The 11,053-nt window shown below is 55.9% G+C and overlaps 2 protein-coding genes across 7 annotated transcripts in view; both read right to left on the bottom strand.

Annotated features, from left to right (window-relative positions):
- Positions 1-3,130: 3,130 nt before the first annotated feature.
- Positions 3,131-6,140, bottom strand: KCNJ11 (potassium inwardly rectifying channel subfamily J member 11). Its single transcript, XM_070428225.1, has one exon. It carries the CDS (start codon positions 5,463-5,465, stop codon positions 4,278-4,280), a length of 1,188 nt encoding a protein of 395 aa, XP_070284326.1. The 5' UTR covers positions 5,466-6,140; the 3' UTR covers positions 3,131-4,277.
- Positions 6,141-10,076: 3,936 nt separating this feature from the next.
- Positions 10,077-11,053, bottom strand: part of ABCC8 (ATP binding cassette subfamily C member 8) — a 70,707-nt gene continuing 69,730 nt past the window's right edge. For all 6 annotated transcript variants that reach the window (XM_070428213.1, XM_070428215.1, XM_070428214.1 and 3 more), the window contains exons 38-39: positions 10,832-10,894; positions 10,077-10,319 (exon numbers count right to left, since the gene is read on the bottom strand). In XM_070428213.1, the coding sequence (XP_070284314.1) occupies positions 10,182-10,319; positions 10,832-10,894 (201 nt within the window). In that variant the 3' untranslated portion in view covers positions 10,077-10,181. The remainder of the gene's footprint in view (positions 10,320-10,831; positions 10,895-11,053) is intronic.

Here is an 11,053-nt window from a genome sequence, read left to right as displayed (position 1 = left end):
CCCTTACTCCTCCCAGTGAAGCAAATACATTTGTGTAGTTGCATATGCACTTTGCATTACTTCCCCACTCCATGGTGTCAGTGCCTGAGGTCAGGGGAAAGGCCTGTACCCAAGTTGGCCAGCGTAAGTAACCTGCCTTTCCTGTCACTTCAGAGTTGGGCCTGTCCAGAGTGGAAATAGAGTAGGGGGCGTAGGTAGCACCTGCTTCCCCTTCCACAAAGACATACAATGCCCCAGGCAGGTGGACCTGGCAGAGAGGATGCCGACGATTTAGAATGTAGTGCGATAAACTCACTCTCTGAAACACAGTCTGACTTGAATCCCACTGCTCTCTCTTTCCCCAGCTTCTTTCAAGCTGGACCACATCTGTTGTCCTTCACACCTGTCCTAGTCTGGGGTCAACAAGACTTTGGCATGCAAAATTCATATCTTCTTCCCCAAAGTCTTCTGCATGTCCTGGTGCTACATGAGGCGTCTGATACCTGGACCTGGGGAAAGGTCAGAGGTGAGCCCGGAGACATGTAGGGAGCCACCTTGGTAGAAAGCTCCTTGGGGAAGTTCTCCTAAAGGAAAGCTGCTGGTAGGAGCTCACCTGCAGGATGGAGTTGGGAGGATGCCACCTGTGATAGTGGGTCCTGAAGAAGCTGGGCGAGTCCTCTCCAGCAGAATGGCCACGTGACTGCTTAACCTGCCATCAGTCTCAAATCTGGGACTCAGGGAGGCCCAGGGGCTTCCTGAGTTACAGTCTCCCTCTTACTCTTGGTCTAGAGACGACTATCTTTTTGTGGTGGATTTGACACTTAGGAAAGGTGGTGCTCCTAGTGAAAGCTGGAGCCCAGGTCACTGGGACTGTGCAGCAGCCTCGGACAGACTCAGGCTCGAGTCTTGGGCCTGTCCTTTACTAGCTGTGAGATTTTAGCAAGTGAATGTCACTCCTGATCCTGTTTCCTCTTCTGCAAACTTGGAGAACAGTGCCTCCATCAGCACTGGACCGTGGTGACATGAGGTGCTTCCCTCCCGTGTCCACGGGGACTGGGAGAGCCAGTTCTGCACACAGGGTGTGGACTAGCATGGACTTATATCTGCTCTTATGTGATGTCCAATGCTGTCCTGGAGGCAGCATATCAGATATGAAGTGCTCACAGGAGCTCCTGCTGGGCTGAGTGGAGCTCAGGGGACCTTCTTTGGCCAGGTGAGTTCAGTGCTTTAAAGTAGGGATGCCCTCAAATGGAAAGGGCACTACCAGTGGACAAGAACATTCACAAGGGTAAAGAAAGGCTTGATACTTCCCCTCCATGGCTGAAACTTTCCAGCTTCTCCCTGAGCTAAGCCTTAAGGCTGGAGGCGTGACCAGTGGCCCTGATTTTCTGTTATCAAGTAGGTCTTCTCTGTGACCAGCAGGTGGCGCTAAGCCCTCAGTTCTACTGTCACCAGCGGCTTAAGGTCTGAGGGCCAGAGGAAGGTTACTCTGGATGGAGTCATAAGGATAGTGCTGCTAAGGTATTTCACAGTGGGTCTGGCCCCTCCTCTGGCCTTAAGAACAGCTAATGTAAGTCCCAAGAGCCAGGAACTGGCCCCAGAAATTCTGGGCTGACTCTGAGTAGCTTCTCATCTATTTTTCCTTTAAACCAGAAATGGGTCAGCTCAGCAACACTAGGGGACTGTGTGGTGCAGGGAGGAGGCAGCTTAGAGCTTGGAACTGCAGCAGCAGCAGCTTCCTGGCTCTCAGCCTTGCCTCTCGAGTAGCCTGGGACAAACTCTCCCTGATCCAACAAAAGCCCTCTGCAGGCCTCAAACTGCAGCAATAACCCTGGCTTGTCATGTACACCATCCATCCATCCATCCATCCATCCATCCATCATTCATCCAGCACTTACTCAGTGCCAGGCACAGGGCTAAATCAGACATAGTCCCTGATCTCAAGGAGCTGTGGACTTGGGGGAGGGGAGACAGACCTAAAAATTCAAGCAAAGGTAGAATGCCCACAGACACAGATGAAGGGGGAAGGACCATGTCTTTCCAGAGGAATCAGGGAAGGCTTCAAGGAGGCATCATTTGGCCTGAACTTTTATGGATTTCAATAGGCAGACATGAAGCCTGGGCAGTCTAGGCAAAGGGAGTAACATTGGCAAAGGCTCAGAGGTAGGAAGGTGAATGTTATATGCAAAGAGAGGATAGTAAGGCAGCCAGGGGAGTGGGAGGGTGCACAGGGTCCTGGCCACTGTGAACTGTAAGGCTGGAAAGAAAGTAAAGCTGAAATGGCTGGCTATGGGTCTAGCCTTGACCCAGAAGGCGATGGGCGCTACCGCAGGTGGTTGACATAGGAGGGTATGATCATAAACCTTTTTAATAAGACCACTGGTGGCTGCATCAAAGATGGACTGAGGGGGTGAGATGGAGATAAGAAGACCAGGTAATACGTGCGGCCACAACCCCTGAGATTAGTTCAAGGGGCAACTGTGAAGAAAATAAGATCAGGCAGAGAGACGCTCACCACCGAGGGGAAATGCAATAGCACCCTCTCTCTTAACATCTGCTTGGTCAGCTGTCTCATCATGTGGCTGATGCAATAGCAATCACAATAGCTAACATTTATTGAGCATTTATCATGGACCAGATATGAAAGCATTTTACATACATATATTTTTCACTTCCTCCCACAACAATTCTATGAGGTAGGTACCATTAGCATCCCTACTTTAGAGATGAGGCAACAGAGGCACAGAGAGGTTAAGTTACTTGACCAAAGTCTTAGAGCTAGAGCCAGGATTTGAACGCAGGCAGCTGGCATAAGGGCTTATGCTCCAATCACTACACAAATGCACAGGACAACCCCACCTCTCTCCCTGAGCATCCCAGCTTTGCTACAAGTTCCTGAAAGTGGAGGCAGCACTATAAGCCTGGTGAGTGTCCAAAGGTTGAAATGGCCAGACAGGTTGGCAGGGCTGGGCTGCCTGAGGCAAAAGGGGAAATGTCTCCTTGAACTGGGGAAGAGGGCCAGTCTCAGGTCTCTTTCCAGGGCTCCTGGACTATACTCCATGGCACCTCTGGAATGTGGGCTGGCAGCCCCAGACCTCCCCTCCCTGTCCACCAGCATGCCTCCTGCTTCCCCAGCAAGAACAGCCCAGAGTTAGAGTCATGAAGGCGGGAGGCTTTATTGACAAGGAGAAGGCAGAATTATGGGTAAGTACACACAACACTGCTCCAAGAGTCCAGGCCTGGGGCCAAGCCCATCAGGGCCAAGGGCCCCTTCACCTCAGGGACCTTGCTCACCCCCACCATCCTGAGCTTTCCAGCATCTCCTTTTCTAGCAACCCCTAGACCCTCCATGGTCACTCTCCAGACAAAGTCAGTGGCAGCCCCTAGTGGGGAGTCAGGACCAGAGTTTGGTCGGAGGCCGAGGGAGTGTGGTGGGTCCAAGACTCCCTTCTCCTCAGCCTCTTTCTGCGTGGCATGCCAGTGTCTGCCCCAGCCCACCCCAGCGTCTGAGGGTGGGGGACAGAATGGGACAGGCAGTCTCAGCAGCCCCAGCCCATGGAGCCCTCACCATCGAAGCACTGGTGTTGGGGCAAAGGGTAGGGGACCAGTGCCCAACCCCACTCCCTGTGCCTGAGAGGTCTCAGTGCAGCTGAGCCTTCGCACGCCATTTCCTCCCTGCAGGAGCCTGCCCCGTGGAGGGGAGTCCTGTGAGCCTCAGCCTGCCCCTGTCTGTGCAGGCTCCACACTTCCAATCTTCCTGCGGGAATGAGCTCCCTCACTGACTGCCTTCCCCAGCTGGACCACTCTTTAGTTCATCACGTTTTCAGGGAGCAAGGGTGGCTGGGGCCTGACCACAGGCACCTCTTGGGGCCACAGAAACACAGCAGCAGGCCCCCAACCTGGGAACTGTTCTTCCCCAGCCATCTGCCCAGCTGTGGCTGGTTGATCATGGGGCTCCAGGAGTAGCTGGAGATCCAGCTTTAGGGCCTGACACTTCCCGCAGTGTCCCCAGCCTTGAGTCCGGGGAGGGGGGGGCACCAACCAGTCCTGAGTTGGGGCTGGGAGGAGCAGGGACAAAAATAACCCAGTACAGGCTCCTACTGAGACCAGAAATAGGTAGTGACAATGCCTTGTAACACCCTGGGCGAGCGCAGTAGGGGGGAGGCTGAGCTGGGAAGGGCCCAGCCTCACACCAGATCCTGACCTGGCCAACAGGCCCACACCATGTCCACTCTACATATCGTATCACACTGCCCATGTGCACACACATGTGGGGCGAGAGCCCAAGGGACCATGGCTCAGGACAGGGAATCCGGCGAGATGCTAAACCTGGGCTTGGCCTTGGCAATGGCCACGCTGCGCTTCCGCAGTGGCCCACGGGCCGTAGCGGGGGTCAAAGCGTCCAGTAGGCTGCGGTCCTCATCGAGCTGGCGGGCCGTGCAGAGTGGCGTGGGCACTTTGATGGTGTTGCCAAACTTGGAGTAGTCCACGGCGTAGCGGCCATCCTCCTCAGACACAATGGGCACGAAGCGCTGACCCCACAGGATCTCATCGGCCAGGTAGGAGGTGCGGGCTTGGGTGGTGATGCCCGTGGTTTCCACCACACCTTCCAGGATGACAATGATCTCGAGATCCTGATGGTGGTGCAGGTCGCTGGGCGCCAGGTCGTAGAGTGGGCTGTTGGCGTCAATGACGTGGTAGATGATGAGGGGAGCCACCAGGAAGATGCTGTTGCCGCCCACTCCATTCTCCATGGGGATGTCCACCTGGTGGAGGGGCACCACCTCGCCCTCAGGGCTGGTGGTCTTGCGCACCACCTGCATGTGGATGGTGGCGCTGATGATCATGCTCTTGCGCAGGTCGCCCACGCGCAGCATGAAGCAGAGGCGGCCTTGGCGCAAGGCGATGACCGCGTGCTTGCTGAAGATGAGGGTCTCGGCTCGCCGGTGGGCCTGGGCGGTCTTCATGAAGATGCAGCCCAGCATGATGGCGTTGATCATGAGCCCCACGATGTTCTGCACAATGAGGATCAGGATGGCCAGTGGGCACTCCTCCGTCACCATGCGCCCGCCGAAACCAATGGTCACCTGGACCTCAATGGAAAAAAGGAAGGCGGAGGAAAAAGAGTGGATGCTGGTGACGCAGGGCACCACGGCGTCCTCTCCAGGGGCCAGGTCAACAGTAGCCAGGTCCCCGTGGGCGAAGGCGATGAGCCACCAGACCATGGCGAAGAGCAGCCAGCTGCACAGGAAGGACATGGTGAAGATGAGCAGCGTGTGCGGCCACTTGAGGTCCACGAGGGTGGTGAACACGTCCTGCAGGAAGCGGCCTTGCTCCCGGATGTTCTTGTGGGCCACGTTGCAGTTGCCCTTCTTGGACACGAAGCGGGCCCTCCGCTCTCGGGCCCGGTACCGGGGCTCGGCAGGGTCCTCCGCCAGCCGGGTCAGCACGTACTCCTCAGGGATGATGCCCTTGCGGGACAGCATGGCTCCGGCGGCCACCAGGGAGAGGCTTCCCTCATGGGGGTGCCCCCTGACCAGCCTCCGACCTCGCTGTAGGGTTCCTTCCTTGGGTACCTTCCACTCGGGGACCACCCTCAGCCCGTCTGGCCTCACTCCTGAGACGCCTCCCCAACCAGACTTATCCTCGCCTCCATTGGCCCCTGCTTCACTTTTTACACCCGTCTCACACCTCAGCCCACCTGCCCATCGCCTAGTGAGCCCCCCCACCCTACAGGTTCCCCACCTGGATCGCAGCTCAACAATCCCCCACCTACTGGCCACCCCGGGGTGGGGCGTGGGGACCCCTGTCTAAGACCCCGTCTCCCCACCCAGCCTTCCTTCTCACCCACCTCTTCCGCTGTGGCACTTAACACCTCTGGTTATTATCAGCTGACCAGACCTCACCCATTTCTGTCCCCCGGCCCCCTCCAGGCTAGTTTCATACCCTGCCCACGCCCAGGCTCACCTGCAGGTATGGCCCCTCTCTCCCACCCCGCCCCCTGCAGCGGTCTGGCCGCTCTCCGCTCTCCGCTCCCCCTCCAGCTATCGTCCTCTCTGTCTCCTTGGGATCCTGCGCCCTCCGGAGTCACCACCCGCCCGGCGCCGCTCCGATCCCCTCACCCCGGCACGACCTGACCCGCTCACTCCGGAGTCGGGGCCTCCCGGCCCCCAGCGGGCCGCACGCACGCCGGCCCCGCGCCCCCGCCCCGCGCTCGCTCCCGGCCCCGCCCGCGTGTCGCCGCGGCACCTGCTCCTGCTCCTCAAGCCGCGGCCATCGCCTCCCCGCCCCCTTCTGCCGCGGGGCTCGCAGCGACCCGTCCTCCGTCCGTCCGTCCGTCCGTCAGTCCGCGGAGACTACCCGTGCAAGGTCGGGGTAGAAGACTGAGGGCGAGGGGCGCCGGAGGAGTGGAGGGGGGGACCGGGCCGAGGGCCGCCAGGGGGAGCCCGACCTGTTCTCGAACTGGAGCGGGGCGGGCACAGACTCAAGCCCCGCCCCTCGCCGGTCACCTCCCGTTGCCTGCTTCCTCCAGACTCACCGGCTGGCCTTGGGGATTTGTCCCATCGGATGGGCAAAAACAGGTCCCTCCTGCCCGCAGTCTCTGACATTAGGGCGGGATGGGGGGGGAAGGAAGTCGTGACTTGCCCTCCCCCTCGGGATGGCAGCTCCTGTCGCCCTGGCTTCCATCCCCCAATTTCCCCATCCTCTGTTGGGTCAATATCCGCCTCTGAGTGCAGCACTGGCTTTGCGGGTTCCCAGAGGAAGGAGGCACCGAGGGGCTGCATAACCGACCCGGTGACTGGGGGAGATTAGGAGGCCCTGGTGACTTCTCAGCTATCTGCTTCTCCTCTTTGGGGGATGTTCTTACCCCTTCTGAGTCACGGATCCTTTGACAATCTGATGAAATCCACGGTGCCCTCCCTGGGGGTGGGGATGGAGGTGGGGGAGGTATCTGAGAAGGTGTAGGAACACAATTTAACAGCCACTACAGGGGGTGCTGGATACAGGAGCCTGGGTGGTTGCATCTTTTCGATCATGACTGCCCCACCCCAGCCCTGCATTTCAAAGAGGGGTTGAGTTACTGGCACTTGCTTCACACCTCCTCATACCCAAAGCCTGATTTCTTCTATCTTAGTTAATGGGAGGACTCGGTCTGTGGGGCTGTATTAGGGCCGACGTGGGCACTGAGGACCCAAGCTCTTCGCCTGGACATGAGTGGTTTCTACTGCTGGCGTTAGCCTAGGGTTGCCCTATGGCTTGGGCCCCAGATGGGAGGCCCCCAGTTCTTGGCTGAAAGGGAAAGACTGCTTGGTCTCTATTGTGGCAGTGCTAGCCCCACTCCCTTTCTGGGTCTCAGGACCTTATGGAGGAACCCCTGACCCATGTGTGTTCATTGGTTGGAGTGGGGGCTTGAGGCAGAGGCTGGGAAGTTAAGGACAGTGGGTTTGTGGGCCTCAGTAGGGCCAGGTGTGGCTTTCATATTGAGTTTTCCTCTTTCTCTCCCATACCCATCAGCAGACAGAACACTACTACTTAGAATAAGCATGATCTTGAGCTGAGGTACAGTGTCTATGGCAGGGAGGGGAAAACAGAATGAGCAGAGTGGGAAGCTCAAGGAGACAGGATTACACAGGAAACTTCTGGAGCAACTACAGATGTTCAGTCATCAGAAAAGGTGGCTTGAAAATCACTGCCCTCCCTCGAGAGTTAGGGCACGACTGCGGAAACCATTGAGGACTAGAAGGATGGACTAATAGTGTTGTGTGGCCCCAAGTGTAGATCCAGTATAGACACTGAGGGGAACAGAGGCAGTCTTCGATTTCATGCAGGGAAGAGTCAGTTCTAATAGCCAGAGATGACCCACCTCTGTAGGGTATCCAAGTCAAGGTTGGCAGATCATTAGGGAAGCTATAGAGGGGTTTGGGCCAGGATTGCCTTGGGCATCCCTGCAAGACTTCAGTGTGGACCTTGCCCCTGCTACTTCAATTCCTTGGGGGTAGGGTGGGCAGAGGAGGATGGAGATCCTCTTCTTCTCCTAGGCCAGTGATGGCGAACCTATGACACGCGTGTCAGAGGTGCACGCAAACTCATTTTTTGGGTTGATTTTTCTTTGTTAAATGGCATTTAAATATATAAAATACATATCAAAAATGTAAGTCTTTGTTTTACTATGGTTGCAAATATCAAAAAATTTCTATATGTGACACGGCATCAGAGTTAAGTTAGGGTTTTGCAAAATGCTGACACACTGAGCTCAAAAGGTTTGCCATCACTGTCCTAAGCTCTGCTCCTGGGAGGTCCCGTAGAGGAGGGAGCTCCTGGGGCCCCAGAGGCATCGCAGAGCTGGAAAGGCTAGGCCCTACCTCACAGTGTGGCCCTGAGGCCTCAGCTATTTCCTGCTCTACCCTTTCCAGAAGGATGAGCCCACTATCCAAAGAGCTCAGCCTCCTGCCCTGCTTCATCCTGTACCTCCTCATACTCATCTCCCTCAAGTCTCTTTCTTACTCAGAAAACTTCTCCATTTCCCTTTTGGTCAATAGGCTTATCCCAGACTTCTTGTCCTGACATTTAAGGCTGTCTGAATTTATGTCACCCATCCACCACTAAATGGGCCATTTTTATCCAACTCTGCCTATAAAACTCCTATCCCTCCCATGCCCAACTCAAATCCTGCCTTTTCCAGGCAGCCTTAAAGGACTCCCCCTCTCTGAGCGCCCGTTGCTCCTAGAACATCCAGAAGGGTTTGTGTTGGGCCCCTCTCCAATGACTGGTGGGTTTGACTTATGTTGTATGGCTCTGACCCCCTTGCAAACAAGATGAATGCAGGCCCAAGGCTCCTCGGTCTGCACCCCCAGGGCCTGGTACAGCCAGTACTGAAGGCAACATGTAAATGATAATAAAATGATATGCAAATGAGCACCTGCCATTTCTTGGCTGAGGGCAGGTATGCTGTCCTGTTTCAAGATGCAGATGGAGTCTGAGGACAGTTGTTTTGGCCTCCCCTGTCTGGGCCCCAGCATCTCCCAGCCATCACCTGGCTGACTTTGTGGCATGCACTGTGCTCTCCCTCTGGAGGGCCAGCACCTCCTACTTCTGAATGCCCCTGCATGGAGGATGGAGGTGGGGACATGTGGTCCAGACCTAGCCAGTTTGTTCCAATCCTCTGACCACATGACTAGGGGCAGGGATGTGACCCAAGTTGGTCAATTGAGATTTGCTCCCAAGATTTTTGCTGGAACTATTAGGAGAAAGCATCTCTTTTTCAGAGGGGAAGGGTGTAAGCTGGAGCTGCTAGTGACCATCTGTCACTGGAGAGGAGAGGAAGATGGAACCAGAAATACAGACACATCCTGAGGTCAAACACCTGGATCCAGTGTGCTTGAAGTAGCACACCTCCTGCCCTTCCCAGTCATATATGATAATAACTCCAGTTTTTGTTTAAGCCACATGGGGTTCCTGTCATTTTCAGGGGAAATAGTGCTAATCCAAGGTACTTGGGGTCCCACAATTTCAGTTCAGGAATTAAAGTGAGAAGGAAGGGGACCAAGCTATAAGGAGATCTGCTACCTTACCTGATGAGATAATCACAAAATGCTATAGCTCTTGTTATGTGTTGCCCCATATGTTGAAGGCCACCCCCCGAATGTGACTGTATTTGGAGATAGGTCCTGAGAAGAGGTAATTAGGTTAAATGAAGTCATAGGAGCGGGGCCCTAATCCAAGATGACTGGCATCCTAACAAGAAAAGAGAGAGACACCACAGAAGTGCATACAGAGGAATGGCCATGTGAGGACATTAGCTGGACAGTAGCTGTCTGCAACCAAGGAGAGAGGCCTCAGGAGAAGTCAAATCTGCGATATCTTGATCTTGGACTTCCAGCCTCCTGAACTGTCAGAAATAAATTTCTGTTGTTTAAGCCATGCAGTCCTTGTTAGTTTGTGATGGCAGCCCTGGGACGCTAATACAACCCTCATTTCGCAGACAAGGAAAGCCGCTTTGCCCGAGCTCACACAGCTTCTGCAGGTCTGCTTGATGCCAAAATCATGCTGGCTCCACAGTCCACCCAGCCCCTGCCCACCAGATCCATGGCCTCTCATAGGAAATAATCAATCTCTTTATTTACAAGTGATTTACAGTTAGAAAACCCAGGTGGGAGGTGGGGCCAGAATGGGGCACGGGATGGCACTTGGGCTCCGGGAGGTCACTTGTCTGCACGGACGAAGGAGGCGAAGACGCTGTCCTTCCGGCTGAGCAGCTTCTCTGGCGTGTCGAACTCGAGGATGGCGCCACGCTTCAGGACGATCACCAGGTCTGCACTCAGGATGGTGTGCACACGGTGCTGAATGGAGCAGGAGGGGTTGGTCAGGGTGGTGGGGGAAGGCCGGGGCAGCTGAGGGCGTCCTTCCTGCAGCTTGGAGGATGAGGAGGCATGGGGCCAGAATGTCCTGGCTCTGTGGTGACTGCCCTTTCCTGAGGTGGCTGTGATTCCAAGCCTTCCCTTCACTGATGACGTCCTCTCCCTTCACCAGGTCTCAGCTCTGCCCCAGACTTCAAGTCTCAGAGACCCCCACCCCCCATTTCCTATGGAGATGTAACCCTAGCCTAGCTCACTGGGCCTTGGGAAAAGGTGAGGAGGGGGGCTTGGAACTTGAAGAAAGAGAGGGGAGGTCTGAGGATAGCAGGTACAAGTCCTTCCCACTCCAAATCCTGCCATCCAGGGTCCCTGCCAGCCTCCTAGACTCCTTGCCCTGCCCTGCCCCAGGGTCCCCTCTTGATTACCGGGTCCCAGTGAGCCCAAGGGCTGCTCTTTCAGTGGGTGTCCACCCGGCACCCCCTCAACGGGCCCCTTACCGCAATGGTGACCACGGTACGGTCTGCGAAGGCCGTCATCACCACCTTCTGGAGGATGTTTTCCTGCCAGGTTGGAGCACCAGCTGTTGGCTCACCTGCCCAGTGGTTGTGGTCTGGCCTAGCTTTGGGCATGTGGGGTCCAGGGTTGTGGCCCAGCTCCCATCAGACCCCAATCTTAGCCCCACCTCCTCCCTCTGTCTGGCCCTAGTCCACATAGGACCG

The sequence above is a fragment of the Myotis yumanensis genome, unplaced genomic scaffold (genome assembly GCF_028538775.1).
Source record: "Myotis yumanensis isolate MYYU_CA2020_CCGP unplaced genomic scaffold, mMyoYum1.0.hap1 SCAF_10, whole genome shotgun sequence".
NCBI classification, from domain to species: Eukaryota; Metazoa; Chordata; class Mammalia; order Chiroptera; family Vespertilionidae; genus Myotis; species Myotis yumanensis.
This window is presented reverse-complemented; position numbering and strand designations above follow the sequence as displayed.